General features: G+C 34.1%; 1 protein-coding gene across 49 annotated transcripts in view; it reads left to right on the forward strand.

The window, feature by feature from the left end:
• RIMS2 (regulating synaptic membrane exocytosis 2) overlaps nucleotides 1-23089 on the forward strand; it is a 454433-nt gene that overhangs the window by 306414 nt on the left and 124930 nt on the right. For 18 of the 49 annotated variants that reach the window (XM_039548401.1, XM_039548402.1, XM_039548366.1 and 15 more), the window contains 6 exons: nucleotides 1263-1328; nucleotides 3787-3849; nucleotides 7249-7323; nucleotides 9724-9795; nucleotides 11300-11479; nucleotides 12602-12711. In XM_039548401.1, the coding sequence (XP_039404335.1) occupies nucleotides 1263-1328; nucleotides 3787-3849; nucleotides 7249-7323; nucleotides 9724-9795; nucleotides 11300-11479; nucleotides 12602-12711 (566 nt within the window). Of the gene's footprint in view, nucleotides 1-1262; nucleotides 1329-3786; nucleotides 3850-7248; nucleotides 7324-9723; nucleotides 9796-11299; nucleotides 11480-12601; nucleotides 12712-13530; nucleotides 13564-19681; nucleotides 19736-21158; nucleotides 21204-23089 lie in introns of all 49 variants that reach the window. The other 31 variants (XM_039548364.1, XM_039548365.1, XM_039548362.1 and 28 more) reach the window with 6 other exon arrangements.

Consider the following 23089-nt stretch of genomic DNA (forward strand, 5'->3'; position numbering starts at 1 on the left):
ACATTCATCATTTTGTCTTTCTGATAGCTCCCCCCTTTTGAAGGAATCCAGCTCTTTCTCTCCGCAAAGGAACGGCAGCATTAACAAGATACAAAATGTCAAATGACAAAATGTCATGAAACAGATGTTAATTAAAACCCATGAATGTTCCCATTTCTCCTCATACCTTATGATATAACATTCAAGTTGAGTGGGTGAAATATTGTGTTCTGAAATGGGAAAAACTGTGAAATATAATATAAAGATACTTACTCCAGCATATGCCTAAGAAAGGCAATAAGCACCTGTGCATCTTCAGTGACTTCAGAGCCCTTAGGACCTGGGGTCTTCTCAAGAACATCCTGCTGCTCAGTAGGGCCCCCCAAGTTTCCTTGACTCTTCAATGTTGTCAGCACGGTAGCACCAGCTGGTGTCTGTTCACACTGCTGCAGCTACTCACACTGAATGTACACAAGACATCATGGCTGGACGTGTTGAGCTCTACTTACACTTTTATTTATATCCCCCAGTTCAGAATCCTATAGTTCTATTATATATAGGGCTAATTCATATCTGTAAGTCCCACATTTTAAATTGTCTGACACACACGTTGTCACTGACAAAGTAAGGTTCTCAAGGTTCTTATCCTTATGTTTAAAAAAAAATATTAGCAATTTGTTCCAAATAAAAATATGCTGAAAACCTCACTGTATGAAATCCTTTGTCAACTTACCTACCTCAGAGCTCAGCTTAATCAACAAGAACACCACACTATGTGCTATTTATTTTTTCACTTAGCCTTTGAGTTTAGTGTTTGTAAGTCCATAAAAGCTGGTTGGTGTATGTTTTGTGCAGGATGTGAGGTTTATTTCAGGCAGAATTTCTGTTGTTTCACTTAAGGAAGTTAGATTTTGCTTCTGATTTTTCATGACTTTCGTTTCACCCAGAAGAAATTTTCTAACATCCATATCCTATTTTTGGTGAAAATTCTCAGTTGCTCAACTACTGGTTTCCTGTCAATGTAACTTTTTCCTTCTATGAAATATGTGTGCATTCATCAAATGTTTTTAATATGTTGTTAATTATTTCTGAATAGAAATTGAATGCAGAAGTTTGAAATTTTATATATCTATATATTTTCATATATGTTCAGAGTATACTGCTGAATTGAACATACAAGTGCTCTATCTTCATTCCATCTTATAAAAAAGTAAGGGTATACATAATGAAAAAAGCTCCCTCTAAAATGTCTGAAATATCTGTGCTATTTATTTCATATTCAGGAGGACTAGGCAGGAGAGAAGAGTGCCTAATTCATATTATGATGACGCAGCCTATACTCCTGAAAGGTATTTTAATTTATATAGTAAAAATAGATAGAGTTGAGTAATAAATTTTTATGAACCAGAGTCAAAAATTCTAATTGGCCTAGACTAATGATATTTAAATTTACAGTGCACTTTATGCCATATTTCTCTAAATACAGAACAACTAACCTCCATAGTTTTAAGTACCTAATTTTCTTTTCAGCCCTCCATTAATTTGACTTTGGATTCTTTTTAAGTTTAATTCTTAACTTGAAAAATTTTTTATTCATTAGATGTGGGAGGAAAACTGAATAGTACAGAGGAGGTTAGGTACAACTGAATATTTTTTTCTCAACTTAACTGCACCATAATTCTAATGGCTAACCTTTTCAGTCACTAGGAGTGATTCTAGGGCAATTTAGAGTCCTCAATTTCATTCTTTCAATAATCTGAATACCTTAAGATGGTGCTCAGTTTTTAACATGTTACTGCTCACAATGACCGACCAAACGCCTTCAAATTGGTTTTGAGTATTTGCTGTGCTAGGAACCAAAGTACTATTGTTCTTTCTAAATTCTGTTATGCATATAATGTATCATAGTGAGCATAATATAACTAAAATCTGACATGTAATCTGAAAAATTTTGGTGTCCCTGGAAATAGTTTTTTGATAACAGCTTTTCATTTTTAAAGAGCTAGGCTAAAAGAGAAGGAAATTTGAAGAAAGGAAAAAATCAATGTTCCTCTCCCTCTTTACAATTAGATGTTTTATATTTCTCTGTCCATTTTTAAGTAAATGTCTGATTTTTGTCTATGCTATGGGAACAGGTAAAGCAGGGATTTTTTCCTAAATAGTAGCAAGATTTTTTTTTTAATGTGATTACAATTAATAAATACAGTCATATTAAAAAAAAAGTGTACTGCAATTTTGAACCCATATTTATGTATTTATGGTGTCTGCAATAAAGTGATTTTAGCAAAAAATCTTATTTAAAATACTGGTTAACTGTAGAGAGTGGCTTCAGTTTCGAGGATATGGATTATCAGGGACAGTGTAAAGATATACCTGTCATTCTCCAGCAGTATTTTAATCTATATTGGATTAAATCTAAATCTAATCTAAAACTTAATTAGATTAAACTAAAGTGACTTTCATTCAGCCATTGATCTGGCTATAAACCATGCAAAAAAAAAAAAAAAGCCCTTCCCCATGCCATCCAATTGGACATAGAAGAAACAAGGGCAGCTGATTTACATTCACATATATTGCATCCCATATGGTCTTCCCTCAACATAATGACCAGGAGATGTGGGGTTATTAAGTTTGTAAGCATATTGCAAAACCCTCAGGTTCTGCAGTATGAAACTTTGGAGAAAAGGCAGTCAAGCGAAAAATACTGCTGGGATTCCCAGGAACAGATTCATGAAAACTCTTGGATCAGTGTATTCAAGCCATTAAAAAGTTTGTCCTTTAGCCTATGGTTAGTATTTTCATATAATATTATATTACATATATAGGAATATTTTTGTCCAAATTTATAATATTGAGGTCCCTTGATTATTTCTGATAATCCCTGTCTTCTCACTTACTGTCATGTGGAAATCACTGAATAGTGAGAACATGGGAGTTGCAAGACTTTACCCTAGCAAGATCCTGAAAGTACAAAACTCCAGATATTTAGTTGAGACTCCTTAACCAAATGGTGAATGATTTGTATCTAGTTTTATTGTACTGGAGTAATGGCACATAAACAGTTTATTCCCTGATTTCTTAAAGCAGCCTTTTTTGTGGCATTATTTCTTTTTTCAATGGTTCTTCTTAAGATAAAATACTTCTATATGTGTTTTATGTTGTGTTCAACTGATTTTCTGAAGTGATGCTGCAAATGCTTGGGCAGCCCCTATTCAGTACTTGGAAGAATAATACCACAATAAAATTTAATTATTTTTCAGTGTTTAATCATTGAAGTGAATTTTCTTCTGCTTCTTACATAGCTGTGAGAAACCAACTACTGTATCAAATAGAAAAAAAAAAGATTACAATTGGAAAGGTCATGTATTTAAAGTTAAAAGCAGTATTTTAAACTATTAATGCATATAATGTTATTTTTGTTAATGTTTTATCTCCACAATTACTTTTAAATTATTCCACAAACTCAATAGCCATTGAAAACATGGAGACATTTATGTACAAAAAGATAAGGGATCAATTAGTCTTTATGGAACTGAAATTCATGGCTAAACTGCTGAAAAGACTAGAGGTGAAATATAATAATTGTATCAGGAAAAAAGCCCTATAAACTTCTTCTTGGTGTATGGTTTTGAAGAAGCTGGTTTTCTTCATACCTGAAAGAAAATATCAAATGTGCAAAATTATTTGAAAACATTTGGAAATCTTCCCATTTTGTTGAGAAATGGTCATGTCACATGAATTAGAGTGCTAATAATAGTAATACATAATTTTTTAATAACACTTCTTTATTTTAACTGCATTGCAAAGGTGGTACAATGGTGCAAGTTCATGGGCAGATGATATAGTCAATGGTTCAGCTGAAAAATATGGGTAAGTAAAGAGTGTAGTGTTATAGATAAAACTAAAATGTATTTTGAATCTTTATAATAAGAGTTCATTTATAATTGTACCAAATTTATTCCTAATAAATGTATTTTTCTTGATGTCTTTCTTTCTTGACTCAGAACTAGGGCATTTATGTCCTAGTCTTTTTTCCAAGATTAAACTGTTTTATTCATTTACAAATAGAAAAAGAACATTAATAATATTTGAAATATTTTAAAAACATGTTCTCACTGTTCAGGGCTGTTTTAATAAAAAAGGGCTTTTTTACTGATAGTACCTGCCTACATTTGCAGTGTTGAGGAATATGTCTTTGAGACCTAATACTTTTTTACTTTCAGAAGTAATCCCAGTTCTATCTGTCCAACCTATCTTTCTTTGTGGTTGATGCATAACCCATGCAAAGTGCTGTGAGCCTTACAATCTTTAGTTCTTCCCAGTTGTAGCTGGCTTCTGATCAAGAAAGCGCACAAATTTTCCTTGCTTTTAGTTCGTTGACTTTACTGCTTCCCTCTCATTTTCTTCTTGCTCTTGCAAGAATTTTCTTTATTTCTACCTCCTTCCTTTGTGAATGTGAACAGAGAACATAAGCAACTGTTAAATTGAAACTTAGAAGATCTGATAAAACCCAGAATTAATGCATCAATATTTTAATGCAGGCTTCTCTCTTCTTTAGAGACAAGGGATTTGTGAGGGTCTTTTGGCTAAACATCAGTGCGGTTGCAGAGACTTGAGACCATATATCTTCTCTAGCTGTTTGAACCACAGTGCCACTGTTCATTGGCTCTTCATTTTTAAGCATACGGCAAGGGCCATACTTACTACTTCATCTTGGAAACTGCACAAGTGTACTGAAAAGGAACAGCATTTAAAGAAGGCTGAAAAGTGCTTAGTATAACTAAAACTTTTGCTTTTGATAGTCACATTAAATACTCCTGGCTTACTTCTCTCTTCTTACTTTTAGTCCTGAATAGATGCTAACATAGGTAAATATCAGAGTTAAATATCTAAAAATAGATTTTTAACTTGAAAAAGAAATTTATTTGCTACTACTCTCTGTCTCCATTTAAATTTAGCTCCAGAAATATTTGGGAAAAGAAATAAAAGATAAAATCATTTATTGTGAACCATTATGACTTTTAAGTAAACCATAAGGCATAGAAAACACTTTAATAGAATAAAGAAATGGATCAGATTCTGTACAGACAATGCACTGAGAGAATGCCTTTAACAGAAACTGAATGCTATTTCGCTCATTCATAGTTTAAGAACTTAAAAGATAATAAAGTTTTACATACCTGCTCCTGTTGGAATGATCTAATTGAAATTCTGGTCTCATCAAGAGACAAAACTCTTGATGTCAGAGAGGTCAGAATTACAGGTCTGTTGCCAAAAGTTAAGAAGATAAACACATAGCTGCAGTATGTGTAGACAATAACTGCATAGATACAACTCTGGTTGTGGTCATTTACTATTTAAATATCTGCCATAATATTAGTGTTTAAAAATGTCACTGAAGGAAAAAAAAGCCAACTATGTATATGTGCCATGTAGAAATAAAGTTACATTTAAGATCTGAGGAAAAAGTCCCACAAAATCCAAGAACCGAGTACTTGTCGTATTTCGCATTTAGTACTTCACTTTAAAAAGGCATATTTCAGTACACGCTTACTTTTAAGCCTAAGACTACTTCAATTGATTAGTCTATAGGTGCTCTGCTGAACTACATTTGAACATTCAAGCCCTGCTAGGAGGTTCTTCCTTTTCCTTGCTTCCTTCTCAAGATTCTTTATGCGTTGTCTTATATACCACTACACTTCTGTCATGAAACACATGTTAATTAAAACCCATGAATGTTCCTGTTTCTGCTCATACCTTATGATATAACATTCAAATTGAGTGGGTGAAATATTGTGTTCTGAAATGGGAAAAACTGTGAAATATAATATAAAGCTAAAAGTGTTATATTTTGGAATATTTCCAGTACTTTAATGGAGGTTTAGATTATTATCTGGAATCACTGCAGTAGATTCAGTTATAGAACTGAGCTGGGGTGAAGGAGAGGAGAGGATTTCAGCTCTCATCTTTGAGAATTTTGAATTCCCAGCTTTTGAATCCTAATCAGCTTTATCATAATCTTCTGCTAATCATCTCATGAACACAGAGATGTGTATTCCTGCAGGGTGATTCTCTTATATGTGTCAGTTAGGGGTCTGTGTTAAAGATGATGAAAGTTAGAAGTAGTTGGCAAAATACAAGATGCTATGTAAGGCAACTGGCTGTATAACTGAAAATGTACATTGCAAGTACCAAAAGCAATAAAGTAAAAAACTTTACAAATTTTTTTTTTACACATAAAAAGGATATGAAATGCATATCATTTCAGTCTTAATTATCCCAGGTTTTACATTACTTACTGGTTTTATTGATATTTGATTGTAATAGCTAGTATAAACCTCTAACTGCATCCACAGAATCATAAAATAATTTGGGTTGGAAAAAACATTGAAAAAACTGTCTGCTCCAACTCCCTGTGTAAAGCAGGACTTTGCTATTTCTCATCACAGATATCAATGACAACACATACTTTGGAGAGTAAATTTCAACAGGTTTAGATAGATATGCTTTCCTTAAGCATTTTTATAATTGTACCATGCCATGTGTTATCATTAGATATGTTGACAACAGTCACCAAAGTGACTGCAGTGCGATGTCCAGATACCTGAGCAAGCTGTAAGCAATTGAATTTCTGTAGCTGTAGCAGAACACAGGAGTGTGGAGCACAATGTGCCTGGGATCATAGCAGAGTTCTCTGCTTTGTTTTCTTAGCTGAGTTAGTAGAGTAGTTCAGACACTGGCATGTTACAGTTTAATCATACCTTTGAGTGGCATGGAGATATACTGGTAGTTATCACATATACCACAGGGTAATATGCATGTGACTAGATCATATCAGTGTATGGATGCTTGTATATATGTATATATGTATGTGTGTGTGTGTGTGTGTATATGTGTGTGTGTATATATATATGTGTGTGTATGTGTTACATTTATAAAAACCATTATAGAATATTACAGCAACCAAAATATCTTGCTTTACTTTTCTTTTAAACCAGAGTACCCAAAAGCTTTACATTCCTGTCTTTTAAAAACTATAGAGGTACATAATTTTATATTAAGTTGCTTTATGAGTATAGATGAGTTATTTGGTGAGATATCCTGTCACCAGTTTGTCTAGATATTTGGCAGTGTACTGCTCCTTCCCATTTTCCATTGCAATATTTATGACTCAAATTTAAATTTGCTTGGTACTAGAAATCTGATTTGTTTTTAGACATGTTTATCTATGTTATGCTAACAGAGGATCTTGTGTCTGTGACTAAACAGCAAAGTTCCTATAGCTAGTAGAAGAATAACATGTCCAAGGATTGAAATCCAGCAGCCGTCCACAGACACTGACAGGTATTGCCATTGTATATTAGCTGGAGTTTGAAATTATAATAATTAGAAAGTGTATTGTTGCATTTTTCTTGTTCTGTTCAGTGTTTCTAGATGAAAAAGATGCACTAGGAGCTGAATTGTAGTGTACTGTAATCCTACAACAATTCTATTTTTATTTCTTCAGGTTTTTGTTACAAGAAAAACCTAATGCTAAAATGGTGATTGGCATGATCTCATAGTTTGTACAAAGTAAAAGAATTTGACATGGGCTTTTAAATAAATTGTTTTCAGTCATTTTGGGGGAAAAAAGTTCTATTTGTTATGTAAGCTTTTACAATTGCTTACTGTTGGAAAATGTTAATCTTTTATAAAGCTTTCTCTTTCCATAAGTTTAGATCAATGACTATAATTATTTGTTGAAAATTCTTTTTATTTCTTAAGAAAAGTAACAAATCTGAGAAATTAAAAATCAGAAATTATTATTTTCTGCATTGGGAAAAGAGTTCACATTTGAAATTTGCTGTATATATATATAAAAAAATGGAGATAAATCAGTATATAAAATAAAATTTGGTAGCACCTTTGCTTAGGTACTATAGCAACTAGAGTTTACAGTGGTATCTAAATAATATTAGATTCTAGTTCCAATGGGTTTGGAATAAGCAGTTAGACTGAATACTCACAGAACTTTCTGTGTAGTGACTTACAGAGAGCTTAAACAGTCTCATAGTGATTGGCTTGCTTGGTTTAGAAGCAAACACTGCTGTACCCATTCCTCAGAATAGGGGACAGTTATGCTTACAAGTCTTGCAGACTTTGACAAGGAGATCAGCTGTCTACCATGCCTGTCTTCCCTAGCAAAGGTAGAAGGGTGCTAAAATAGGCTGTAAATGGAGGACAGCATTTTTTGACATTTCATTAACTGTATTTTCAGAATGAAGAGTCTGTTAGCAAAGGTAAACAGTGCTAGTGTACATGAAAATACTATATGGTTGTTGAATAGTTTAACTAAGACTACCATATTTCCCTCTTTAAAAATCAGTAATTCATATGATACGATTTGTAATGAGAAAAGAAGAAAGTTTCATCTAGGTTATTTGTAAGCGTAAGTCTTTAAGAATGATAACTGAAAAGTTAGAAACTTCCATTTTTAATTTAACTTCCTCCCATAATTATGGCTGGATTTTGATATTCATGCATAATTGTATACAGTGGTAAGGGAGGAGTTTCACTGCCCAAGCAGCCTATCTGAATGATAGTTTTCCTATAAAAGGGACAGTTCCTGAAGACTGGGATCATGCAGTACATGTGTTTACTGTTAAAAAGGATAAAATAATAAGTGAGGATGAAGACCGGACAGTAAAACTATTTTTTGAATTGCTCTTTATATGTGTATGATGTAGAGCCACAAAGTGAAGCTTTCAAGTGGAAAACTGTCCACCTGAAATAGCCTCCATTTGCCATAGTGGTTACTGAGAGGATTGCAGCCTGTAGCCTGGAACCTGAGGATGACAACTCAGTTTAACTTCAGGACTCACTCTTCAAATCCTTTAGTCTACAGAACAGCATTGCCAAAACTTCAAAGGTTTACTGCCAAAATGCACCCTCTCCTTCACTTCTGGGAACTCCTGGTTGTTTTTCCATTTTAAGTAAATGCCTGCTGCAGATTGTAGCAAACTGAATATTTATATTAGCTATTAAGTGTGAAATTTTTGAGGCCTTTATCTGTTACCATAGTGGTTAGCTAGACTGGCTCCATGATGTTCTGTAGAACATAAAACCTGCCCACTAAGCCATTAGTATTGATCCTAATGGTAAAAATGCCACCCTCTTTCTAATCAGGCAATAGGTCAGACCCCTAATATCCTAAAAACTACTTTTTGTACCTATAGAACTAAAGAGAATGAGGCCTTAAGAGTAACAAGTGGGAGCTGTAACTTCTCATGAAGTCTTTATGAGAAGCATGTGCTTGCTCTCACCTGGTCCTCTGTATGTCTTACTGGCTGTTAGAAGGAGAGAGAAATAGAATATGGAATGATACCCTTACCATATTCCTCAGTCCCTGCTGCTCCAGCAGTCCTCCAGCAGTCACTGACAGGGGAAATGCTGACAGACCCAAAAAAGTCTTTGTGGGCTCATTAGTATTCTTAAATATGTGGATAAAAAAGATAAGAGTGAGTTTTCCAGACCTTGATATTGTTATTTTTTTGTAATTCTGTTGAATTTAGGATTTTTTTTTTCTCGGGATTTATTCCCATAGTCAAAGAATGTATTCTGTGGTCATTTCTTGCCATCATGCAGATGGCTGACATTTTTCTCACCTTCCATAACGCTGAAACATCTCTTAAACAATTACGTAAACTAAACAACATTCCTATCAAAGCTAAGGTTGTGTTTCTCTGTCTGTCAACAATGTAAAAGAAGCGAGACAGTGGATATTTTTGCTGATGAAGCTTCCCATTCAGAAACAGAACTGATAGAGGAAGAAGTGAGGTAATTTTGATGTGGTTTTGTGCCAGGCTCATTGTACTTTTCCTACAGTCTTTAGTGCCTCAGCTTACAATTACCATTTATGTGTCTCGCTGTGGTGTGTTTGCTTGTTAGGAGCTTATAGATGTAGGTTCATGATGTATGGTATTATTCTGAATTTGTCTGTGGCAATTCCTTCATATGCTCTAGGAGTCAAATTATGACCTCATGGAAGGCCTGAAAAGACATTGCTTTTAATGAATGTTTTATAAAAGCATTCAGCAAGGTTAGCCAGTATACTCCTTTTCAGTGCCTTTAGAAATAAAATGCTGTCACTAACATAAAAGTCTTCATAATGACGCTGTGGTATGTCTCTCTCTTTTTTGATACTAATTAAAATTTGACTTCTTGTTACACTTAATCACCATCGAGCCACTCATTGTATTAACTGACTTCATTGTAAAATGCATGACTTCGCTCAAGGAAAAGTCCTGAAGGGTACACATTCCCCATCTGTATTCTGTTATCTGCTCAGTTACTCAAGGAGAGCTGGGAGGAGTGTGATTTTAATAAATAGCTCCATTAGGTCATGGATTTTACTTTTAAAATTGCCTTGATTTAATGTACCTGAGGATATTGCTAGCAAATATTACTCCTTGAAAACAGACCAAGTACATTGTGAAAAAAGGTGGGGCTTGATTAATTTCTGAAGTTAATGGCCTGATTAATTGCCTAAGATAGTAGAAGACATGACTGTTTGATCAAGAAATTCTCTTTTACTCAGTCTAATTTCTTCCCATTGCATCTCTAACAATAACTTTTTTTACTGCTGTTTTGGTACAGTCCTGTAGGCTGTGGGTTAAAAGAATTTTTAAATTACAAATCAAATTTTTATAGTTGTTGGAACCTGTGTAAGTACTAATGATGTACATTTTCATCTGATTACAGTCTGAGCACCACATACGAATCTATCACTATAGCCTAGCCTATATTATAACAGACATCCTCAAGTCTAATAACAGTTAACAGTGCTACATGGTAATTATAACATCTAGAATGTGGACTTTCCTACAAACAAGAGTGCTACCTCTAGAGAGAATGCAATCTGTAAAAAATCTGTAAAAATCTATTAATATGAGGAATAATGCACAATTAAACTGCACAATTAATGAATCCTTAGCTTTAATGAGACTTAATATTATGTCAGCTACTCTTTTATTCCCAGGTTCATATGTTAATTGAGAAAACAACAATATTTTAACCCAAAAATTGTCAGGAAACAGACTATTGCATGGATAGTCATTACTGAGACATTGGAAACATTTCAGTCCATTTATCAAGAGTATGGAGCAAGTCAAATCATATGTGTAAAAAACTGTATGTTATCAAGAAGTTATCTCAGAAAATTTATTCCCCCTAAAAATGTATATAACAATATGATTTGCTCCAAACCAGTATCATGCAGCGTATTTTATAATTAATAGAAAAGTCAAAGTTCAACTGAGCTGCTTTTTGACTAACATTACAGGAATTGTGAAGCAGCAGATAGAGAGCCATATCAAAGATCCAGATCAACAGAGCAACGTCCTGTGCTAGAGCGGACCAACTCCCGCTCCCGATCCACAGAGCGTCCTGACTCAAACCTCATCAGGTCGATGCCTTCATTAATGACTGGAAGATCTGCCCCTCCTTCACCTGCCTTACCGAGGTGAAACAGACAAATCAATCAGACTAAACCCCTTCTGCCCCACCAGCTCACCATTTTATTTTCCCAGTAGCTAAGTGGTATCGCCTCATCCTTAGCTGATCACTAGCAGCAATAGATACTAACCCGTTCAGTGCGAACACACTATTTATATTCTACTCTGGATATAATGGTGTGGCTACCATTGCAAATTGCTTGCTAACAGTATTTAACTACATTTGTTTATGTTTTCTCATTTGTCAGGAATCCTGGATGGTTTCCACATAAAACACCTCATAACTTTCATGTTCTTCTCTTACAGAATGAGAAATTATTTGTGTTCATCAGACATTGCTTATGGAACAACCATCATAACATCAAATGAAACTATTTTTTTTAAAAAAAGTTTCTTTAGATGCACTGTACTAACTTTGTCAATTACTTACCATTTTAACCACCATTTTCTCTGACTACATTTTACTGTGCCATAGTCTGTATTGTTCCTGTTTGAGTACCCCTGATTGATATTGAGGATTTCTATACATTATTCTTAGTTTAAACAAACATAATATGATAACAAGATGAGCACATTTTGGTCTATATCGTGTTCAGGAAAGCCTCTCTTTATTTTAGAACTGCTGAGTACATTCTTTCGTTTTCTGAAAGTTAGAGTTAGTATCAAATCCCCAGTGAGAATTGAGTCAAATATCAGTGTCTTTTCTCAGTTTATTACTTTGTTTAGACAAATCCATGTACTCTCATTGCAACTCAAAGGTGATTTAAGAAAATACAAGCTGAGTAAAGATAATCGAATTTGACTTGTGAATAAATTTATGTGTGTGTGGCTATTATATCCACATGCACATGAATATGCACACAACACATTTTCTGGCTTGACTGTGGGAACAAGCATCTTATGGGAACAGCTTATGGAAGCATCCTCAGCGTTAGTTTGGCTTCCTTTTAATTGAGAGATTTCTCTTTTTAATCAGGTCTTTTTCTGAAAAGAGATAATAGTTTCCCTCTGGGACTGCAAGGGTCCCAAATGATGTAAAGTCTACTTAGTCATGTTATCAGTTCTTAATGATATTTAGGGATGAATTTGTATTTTAATGGTTGTGGTTTGTTTTGATATGTGTCTCATAGGTCACATCCTCGAACTGGGTCTGTCCAGACAAGTCCATCAAGTACTCCAGTAGTAGGGCGAAGGGGCAGGCAGTTACCACAGCTCCCACCAAAGGGGACGTTGGAGAGAAGTAAGTGCATGGTTTTATCCTTAATGATGCTCCCAAATTGCTCATGAAAGTCGATTATATTTATTAATTTTCTTTTGCCATGACAGTTGAAATCTCTTGAGTTTTGGTGTACAGAATTAGAATTTGGTAGTGGTATTGCATTTTTTACTCTGTTTTTTTCTATTATGTTTTAATATCTACAATACTCTTGGCTGATGTGAATAATCAGTAGTATAATGCACATGAAACAAGGTGGACTATTAGCATGATCCTGTTCCTTTTGAACTCAGTAGGTGTTTTGTCATTGACTTCAACAGGCACAGGAAATTATCTTTAGTATGTTGTCTAGTGACAGAATTCTGGCTCTTTTGGGAGTCAGGAACCTAGCTGATCACTTGTAGGTTCACATGGAGTGTATTACAGATTGCTAATATAAAACCTCTGCATCTTGAAACAGGAAGAGCAAGAAGACAGGTAAAAATCTTTAAAATTAGAAATGTCAGGTATTTAATGATTCACGTTTTACTGCTACTGTAATTGTGCTTCTCTTTAATGTCTATTAAAAGCACTGGTTGATGGAGACATTTCTGAAATGTTTAGAAACAGGTATATAAATGCATTTTTGATAGCAGATACATTTTCACCCTTCCATTTCTAGTAACTAGATGTGCTGTGCAAAATCAGTCTAAATGGCCATATACACTCATTTTTTTTAATCCTTCTTAACATGTATATTGTATCTTTTAAAAAACTTCTGTTGTTTTTAACCCCTGTGCTTTGGTTCCTTTTTTTTGTTTGTTTTTGTTTGTTTGTTTGTTTTGGTTTTGTGACTTTCCGTAGACAATGGAGACAAGGAGATAGAATCTTATGAAGGTCTGTACATAAAGAAGGACTTGTTTTTCACCTGAAAGCCTTTTTCAGAGGCTGTGTAGGGAAAAACAAACCCAACTGCAATTGGTGTTACTTGACTGCACATAGTCAGAATTATTGTCATATGATTTAGTCTTTATTTTTAGACCTGTGGCTCATAAATTTTACAGGATTCTACATGAAAAAAAGACAATATAAATAATACTATCTAAATATGATTGTCATTAGAAAAGTACCTAGACATATACCCATTTCTAAAGACCTAGAATTTACCCTATGGCAAATAAGAGCATTTTGGCAGTTATGTATGTACACTTCCGGGATTAGCAGGTATTCAGGCACATGTTTAAGTATAAGCATTGGAGGATATTTGACATGTTTTATGTTAGCCATACATTTACTCAGAACAATGTTTTTATTGCAAATATGCTACAGTGTGATACATTTGCTGAATTGGTAGGCAATTTTCAAATAATATGGGAACAAAAATTAATTGAATTAAAATAGTCTTTCAAAAAGTTAAAATATTTTTGCTTAGAATAAAATTCCCTTATATTTTATAGTATTAAAACCACTTAATTTACTTAATAGCAAGCCACAAGATATCAATTGCAGTCCTTGGTTATACCACTGAGGGTCTTTATGTAGTATTACTGTGTTTGTCTCATCAGACTTTTTAATTTAGTATTTCAAATATTTACAGTATTTCTTTCCATTTTGGAAACAAAACTTCATGAAAAGAAAACTCCTGTTTTCTCAGATCATCACTCTATTATATTAATTTCTTTGTTGTCTTATGTGTTGTGAATTGCTTCTTTGAAATACAGTCTAGATATTCCAGGAAATAATCACATCTAATCCCATGATGTTTGCTGTCATTGCTGTATATGCTTTTATGTTTTACCACTCTTCCCTGCTCTTTGCTTAGTGTATCTATTTAGACGGTGAGCTCCTTAGAGCAGCAATTGTGAAGTACTGCATATTTTTACTGTGTTTGATTAGAGAGGGTACCAGTCTTATTTATTATTTACATCGTAGGTTCTATAGAGAGAAATGTAACAAATACAATAAAATAATTATTTTTTATAGGAGTGCTAGAATTGTTTCCTCTGGTAAGTACTGCTGAGACTTGAGGAACTCTGTTTTTACTCGAAAACTGAGTAATATTTTCCTTTTACTTTGTCTTTTGAAAAAAAGCAGTCTTTTGGAAAATCTGGGTTATGGAAAATTTCCAGATCCACAGATGTTGATGTTCTAACAGACAATCAAAGCATCATCAGTGACTCAAGATACACTAACTCAACACATTTCATATTGAATTTACACATATAAAGATAGTAAACACTCTTAAAAACAGAATCCATAGATACAGCTTTCATAGAGCATTCTATGTAAATTTCTGTCATGAATTAAGAGCTCATATTCTAATACCAATAGAGTTCTTCTTTGAGGCTTTTTCTGTCCTTCTTCAGGATTTTCTAATAATTTTCTTTGAAGGGAGCAATAATTTTCTTTATAAAGGATAGTGCTCTGCAAGAACAGCAGATTACCTAACTTCGTTCAGTGACAGAACGTAATTAAGATTAATAGCAGCCTTTTTACTGTGGAGAATTTTGCAGAAAGTTATTTTAGGCAAATTAAGTACCAGTTAAAAAACCTGAAATTTAATAGAATCGGAAACACTGACTACCATAGAAGGAGTGTATGTTGTTATTTAACAAATATGCCATCATTAAACCTGAAAGTTTTGTAGATATTTGAGTAGGTTTCAATGCCTTTTTTTAAGCCCAAGTGATAATCAAAACTTTTGTGCGATGTTGGGAAGGCTGTATCACCATACCAAAAAATGTTGTCACAGAGTAGTCCTTTCTGCTCTTGCAGAACACATACTTGACTCAAATGAGAGAGGTGTTTCTATATTCCATGGAAACGTGCTGTGAAGGTTAAACTTTTTTATTTTGAAATCAAGGATTTTATTGTTGACTAGATTAAATCAAAATAAAACTGATGAAAAGAGTTAGTAAAAGATACCTTATAGACAACGATGAATTGGAAGTCATCTCAGCTTTGTGAAAAAGAGGGAAAAACTTATCTGCTGTGGACTCCTACAGTGGTCTCATTTTGTTTGCATGCATTTGAATAATCTGTATTTCTTACAAGGTTGTAACTGCATACCTTTTCTTTAAATGTAGTAGAAATGCCATAACTCAAGTAGAAAGAAGGGAGTAATTTGCTGTTGGAGATATTTTTTTGTTATAGGGCAGCACTCATTAGAATATGGGATATGGTATGCTTATGGCTGTGTGACTAGAAATGGAAGGGAAGGAAGCTACAGGGAAAAACCCAACCCTCTGGGTAATTGCTTTCCAAATTAGGATGAGAATTAAAATACATTGATTTGGGTTAGATTTATTTGAATGAACTGTTTTAGGTTGGGAGTTTTTGCTCCAGGACATGTAGGTACCTCTTGAATACTTTCTTTCAAAATAGCCTAAGATGTTTGCTTTTAAGAAAGCTACCTGGGAGTAGCTATGAATTCATGTCTGTGGTGTACTGACCCAAACATATTTTTATCATTGTCCCACATGCTCAGTAGAACATACAATATCCTTAGTTATGTTGCATTTACAGCCTTTTATGGTCATCATATTTTTGCTAATTCCTTAGGTTGCCACTGGTGTGTTGCTTTCAGGATCAGATTTGCCTGCTCAGAAGAAAGACTGGGTATTTCTGAAATGCATGTCTTTAGCTTATCTACCCAGGCTATACCTTGGCATCTAGGCAGTTTGGGTTTTGCTGTAGACATAATTAGATTAGTATATTTTCACGTTATGTGGTTAGAAAATAGTTCTGAAAATATGTCTGGGACCACCTAACAAATTTTCACTACTGATGTGCCAGAAGACTTTTTTCAGCTGAAATTTTGTTTGTATATTTTTAAATTATGGTAGAGATAGAGATACCATGTTTAAATGAACATTTGTTAAATTGTTAAAGCATTGTTAATTGTTTAAGTGTCGTTAAATCAAACTTGGTTTTAGTGCTGAAATGCTGATGTACCCTTAAGTATTCTGTATTTTTCATGCTATTGCCAAGAAGTGAATACAGCAGTATTTATAGTTCTTAAGGGTTAACATGATTTTTTTTCATTCATATATGGCTATAATGTATTTCTTTGTTCTTACTCGCCTTGGCAGGAGGGTGAAATCACTGACTGCTTGCTGCTAATTAAAATGGAACACCATAAAGTGAAAGTATTCAGTATGCACCCTTCCAGTTCATTGTTAATTACTAATCAGAGAGAAAATATTTTTTCCTAATATAGATTTTTGCTTTTCCTTTTAAAAATAAAACATAGCCCTTTCTTTCTTCTTTCCACAAAACCATCCCCCAACCATCCACCCAACCATAAAAACTAGAAAATCATGTTAACCCAAATAGATGTAATAAAACCTTAAAATTTGGAAATGAAGTGCTCAGATATTTAGCAAATAGTAGAGCTCAGTAAGGATTTGCCCTTCTATTTATGCTCTATGGTACAGACTTTAATTATATGATCCCATAATAATCTTGTGTCTTGGGAAAGTTATTTCAGAACCTGTTAAGGGCTGATATTAGTGCTGATTAACTGTCCTCTCTTAACTTCAGGTGTGGGTAATCTTTTTCCAGAATAAAATTAGATATTAGTGGAATTAACAGGAATACTCAATTAGGTTTAATCAGGGATAGCTAGCAACCTTTAGTCAGTTTTTATATCTCTCAGATACATATTCAAATCTCTAAAAAGGACAGATGTCTAGTGACAATGTAGTGTTGCAACTCATACAGTCTGGAATGGAAGCCACAGAGACATTCTGATGGTTAGGAAAGCACAGATACTATTGAGAGAAGTACATGCTGTTTATTTTAAGGGGTTTTATCTCATTCAGAACATAATTTCTTTAAATGAGGTACAGTTTTGCAAAATTAAAAGGAATTTTACTGTGTGTTTTACATAACCCTGCCCTAGTTTGATGGGAGATAGAGAAAGATGGTTATAATGCAATTGCAGAGGACCAGTATTAAGACTGGTCATGATTTTATCATACTCTATAAGCTATGATTTTGCAGGGTTTTTAAAATATATGGCATATGGGTATTTTGTTTTATAAAAATGATTGATCACATCTATAAAATATAGGATAGGACCTTACATTATCTTCAGCTTAGCTATGAACTTGATGACTTAGGCAAACACAGCAGTCCAAAAAATGGAAGTACGGAGCTTTGCACCCATCCCTTTTTTTTGTGTGGATATTTCTATGTGGGATGTTAGAAACCTTCATACTTGCACAGCGTAATTTGCATTTTGTGTGCTTGACAGCAAAGTAAACAGAATAGGTTAGTTAACATCAGTCACAAGGCTTCCTTAGGATACTTCCTGAATCTGCTTTGGGGTTGTGATTTCAACTACGAATTTGCAAAAATACACCTTGGGGTTTTAATTGTGGATGCTTAGTTCACTTTCCTGAAAGGCAGCAGAATCCTCAGCCCTTGAAGAATATTAAAATATTTTATTTACATTGGTGCAATTTCCATAGAAAAACTCGAACAAACTTTACCTATAACCCAGAGTTTAAAGTGCTTGCTTAAAATGTTCCGATCTTTCAAGGGAAGTCATAGTTTATAATTTTCTCTCATATTGGCAAAAGGAGAAATTAAACAGCTTTATGAAATTTGCAGATCTTTCTGTCTAGGTCTGAGACTACAAAGGGGATAAAGGAAAATCACTGAGAAGTCATACAGTTCTGCTCATGACAGCCATTGTTAATTTACATTTCAGGGTACCAACATGCCAAAACCATTTAAATTCAATTCACTGAAAATGTTTTTTTAAAGTCTTAGGCACATCTTCTAGACATTTGTTTCTATGAGAGAAGGTTGACTGTACAGATGATAAATCTGCTGAATATTTTAATTGGAATTTTCAATGTCATGATTTCAACTGGAATTTAAATGTCATGATTTTATCACAGAATTGTAGAGCAGAAATCTAAGCACAGATTAGTTTCTATTGCACTGGTTTGATTATAGCCTGAATTTATCTATTAACAATAACTTCCTAGAACAAGTAGTTTTAAAATTAATTTTACATGCTAGCTAAATCTGAAGTCAAGTAATTCAATGAGCTATTTAATTGCACATAAACTTATACAAGTAATGAGAGAAGTGGAAAGAATTCCGGGAACAGAGAACATGAAAAATCAATAAACAATTTAAATCGGAACCTTGAAAAACTGCACTATATTGCATCACATCAAAGCTGTTTAATCAATAACTGGCATTTAAATTAAAGCAGGTGTATGGTAAATCAGTTATTCAGTTTGAGACTCTTCAGGATTATTACTGTTGTTACCCTCATGAGCTTTGTCACAAAAGAAAGTTGTCGTTCTTTATTAATGACTTTAAAAAAATCTTTGTTTCTTATTATCAATGGCACTTTCACTGTTGTTCTCAACTATTTCAGCATTCTCTAGTATTTAAATATGCTCTAGGCAACTGTAGATGCTAGTGGAAAATGTATTTCTTTTGGCATTCTAACTACTCTGAAATCCAGGTAAAAAAAGCCTATTATCTGCCAAATTGAGGATATTTTGCTTTGTTTCTTCTGCACTTTTTAAGGTACCAAGTATGTCCACTAGCTTATGATTTATATACAATTTTAAATATGCTGTTTGAGAATGGAGGCTTGGACTTTATTCCTAGAAAAACTAAAGCAAAGCCAAGCAGAAGATGTAAACTAATTATCTACCAATATGTCTGTTTTATCTTCTTTGGTTCTCATTGTCTGCTTTCCAGTGCTTAAAAATTTAGTAAGAGATTGGCAACAAAGAACATTAAGGGCTGCATGTGGGCATCAATTCTTGCAGAAAGATCTCACTGGAGTAAGCTCTAGATATAAATGAAAAATAGCACTACAATTTATTTAATCTTTGATTCACCGCCACAGACTGAGGGTTTGTATGTTATTGTGGATGTCTTTTGTTTGATGTTCATCTTTTATTTGAACAGCTTGTAACAAAGCATGCATGTTTTTGTCTTGCTTTTTTCCCCCTCTCATCCCTTGCCTATACAAATGCAGCAGGAGATGAAGAAAACAAGCGTACTGGAGTTCAGGAGGCAGAGGTCGAGGCAGGTCTGTCTGACCGCAGTGCCCATCTCCTTTAGATATGTTCTCCCCTGAGTATATAGGGAAGCTTTACCAGCCAGCTTGTAAGCAGATTAAGCATAAAGAATCCAGAGAATATTTGTATCATTTTATGAAAAAACAACACAAACAAATTAATTGTAGCATAGTTTATTTGCCAGTTGTGAATGCTTAAAATATTTCAATGTGGAAAAAGTACCCAACTATTTTACTCTTTTTATTCTTTTTTATGAAAATACTCTGGCACTATTCTCAAGTTACAGACTTAGCAGATCTGGGTGGATGCTTCTTAGATGTGGTACAGTCTACTTTGCATTGATAATTTTTACAAGCAGGGAAGTAAATTTTTTTGTGTCATGTCACTTCTTTTTCCCCCTTAGTTTGTGTAAGCAGACTGATGCTGGACAAAAATAGGAGATAACTGCATTACATGGAAATACTTCGACCATTTTGTATAATGTCCTTCATCCTGCTTGGAAGACAGTTCAGTTGGTAGTGTGATGACAACTGATAGCTCATGATCAAATCAAACAGTTGAAAATACTTTTTTCAACTGGAACACCATGTGATTAAAACATAAAACTTTAACTTCTAATTTCAAAAAACGCCCAGTATGGGTTCAAAGATATGCAGAGATCTAAAGATTTTTTTCAATCATTTTTTTGTTCTTCAGCTTCTTTTTCAAAGGAAGAATCAAAAATGCATAAATTTGCGTTTACATGCCTTGTTAATATGTTACATTCTGTCTTCCATAATTAGTTGTTAATAATTGCCACAAGTGGTGGAAGTGTGGTGCAAAAAAATATAAAAAAGATGAGCTAATCAAGAAACACATTTAGTACTAGCTGGTAGGGAAAATTACTAGCATACAAATGCATGCCTAAAATGCTAAATGCTGCTTAGAAGTGTAAGTGCCTGAATCCTGTGCCCTGAACTCTCTTCCCATTGTTATTTAAGAGAAGAAAATATGGATTACTATTTTCTTCTATGAAAAAAGGTCAGGAATAATGACTGTGATGGGACTCATTACTTGTCCAAAACACTGAAGTAGCTAGAGTAATTTCACGATTTCAGAGGTGGAAAGCAGGTTTACTTTTTTTTAATTTTAGTTCTCACTTAGGCATCCAAAGTGTCCTTTAAGATCTTTGCCTTCCCATTTTTTATTATAATACAGTTTACTTTTTTATTGCTTTTTTAATGGTTCTGTTGCTGTGGTGTTCAGTGGTGCATGTACTGTGTGCTCTTTGCTCTGTTTTGTGGTTTTTTTTTGTGTTTTGTGGTAACTCAAGCATAGTGCATGGAGTTTGGCTCACATAGCTGCAACACGTTTGTGTGTGCTTGTAGTTGCATTGTTCATCATAGCAGCTGTTCCAGTTGTTAATCATCATTGTCTGTTTTTAATGTTGTAAAGATTGTGAGGAAAAACATCAAACCCCACCTGTTAATGGGCGAAAAGGCAAGTTGATTATGATATTGCTTATGAATTGTGGGTGCTTGAAAAATTTCATTTATTTTTTTGCTGCATGTGTGTGTGTTGCTTAGTTCACTAGCTCAAACCTAGTAAGTTCACATATATTCAGTTTCAGTGTGTTGTTTTACTTCTTGGATATAATTATTTCAACTGTGGTTTAAAAATATTTCTTGTAATCAAAAGCTCCACATTTTTATGTTTTTGCAGCTAACTGTATTACTGAGGATATAGTTTACACTAGGCAGATATTTCACCAGGTTGGCTATGGAGAGCTAAGGGGGTAGTTTCTGTATTTCTTCTCATTTTGGAAATCCCGGTCTGTCTTACCCTAAAAGGCCAAGTACAGTTTGCAGACACTTGCAAAATTGTCTGCATTGTCTTCCACTTTTTACCAGGTCTATATTCTTTTACATTGCTTGGATACATATTTTACAAGCTTGTCACATTTTAATGTGACTAGAAAAAATGGACCATTTTAATTATCATATACTTCTAGAGAAAGGCTTATGTTATTAGCCATCATTTCTGTTGTTTAGTGTGTATTATGTTTGATGTTCTCCTCTCTTTCAAATGCTGTAGAAATGAGCTTAATTCAAATCACTGAAATGTTAACATGGAGATTTAGGTTTCTTATCTAAAAAATAGAACAAGAAAGTTGCAATGAACAACTGCAGCTTACTTTGAAGTTTTATTCGAGTTCATGCTTCCAAATTGCTTTGATAATTTTGAAGAAATATATTACTACTTTTCCATATGCTTCTAGGGCCATACTACATTTAGATTTTGTGTCATTGACGTCTTCTGCCAGTGAATGAAATATAAACTAGTAGTTTCTTGTATTTATTAAAATTTGGGTATTCACTCTTACAGTTCCATCTCTGCCTGGAACCTTCAAGGCGTATAGACCCAGTTGCACTGTTATGGGCCATTCCTAGCTGTCTATTCCCTACAGTAACTTAGAGGAGGGAACACAGATATCAGGAGAGCAGGGATTCTGTTTTGCTTGTGCTAGTTCATTGTCTGGGAAGGAAGACCACACCATTTTTAATGTCTCTTGTTATCAAGTGTAGACAAGACTGAGTGGTGTGCCTTTGCAGAGAAGGTGCCGTGTCACCAGACTGGCAGAGCAGTTCACGGGGTTACCTGGCTTGCTCTGGTGGCTGTGCCAGCATAGTCCTGAATGAATTCAAATACTGGGAGTCTGCTGCTGTAACTGTAATCCATGCTACTTACCAGATGGTTCAGTGTCATGCTTTTAAGATTTAAATTCCAGTCGTAGCAAAATTAGAAGCTTTTGCCACTGATCTGACAAAGCTGACAAAACGATAAATAGTGATTTAGTCAGGCAAAAGTAGTTTTTGTTCTTGGTCTATCTTCCACTCCTTCAACAAAACCAATATTTTATACACTTATAGAGCCTGAAAGATGTACATTGCACAATCAACTAAATACTACTAACTTGCATTTAAGATAGTTTGTTTCATACTTTTATTTAGTTCTCTAAGGAGTCCATTTTATGTTTTAGAAGTTTCTTCTGCAGGGCTCTTACTCTCCAAAAGAATGATCGGTGCCAAATATTCAATTTCAAATATTTATTACCAAAACTGTTATCCCTTTCCAATCTTCCTCAGGTCTTTTGCATTTATCTTTCATGTATTTTGTATGACATCTTTTGATCATTTGAGTTTGTGAGAAAAGGATTCAGGTAAAATTCTACCCTTTACTGTCTTAATTTAGGGTGCATAGAAAACGATGTAGTTACCAAAGCAAAATTTTAAGTGTTTCATATTCCCTCACTCTTTGGAATATTTTATAGGATTACACCATATCTTTGTCTATATTAGGAATCAGGAATGCTTTCCAGTTCTCAT

This window comes from Corvus cornix, chromosome 2, assembly GCF_000738735.6.
Source record: "Corvus cornix cornix isolate S_Up_H32 chromosome 2, ASM73873v5, whole genome shotgun sequence".
In the NCBI taxonomy this organism is placed as follows: Eukaryota; Metazoa; Chordata; class Aves; order Passeriformes; family Corvidae; genus Corvus; species Corvus cornix.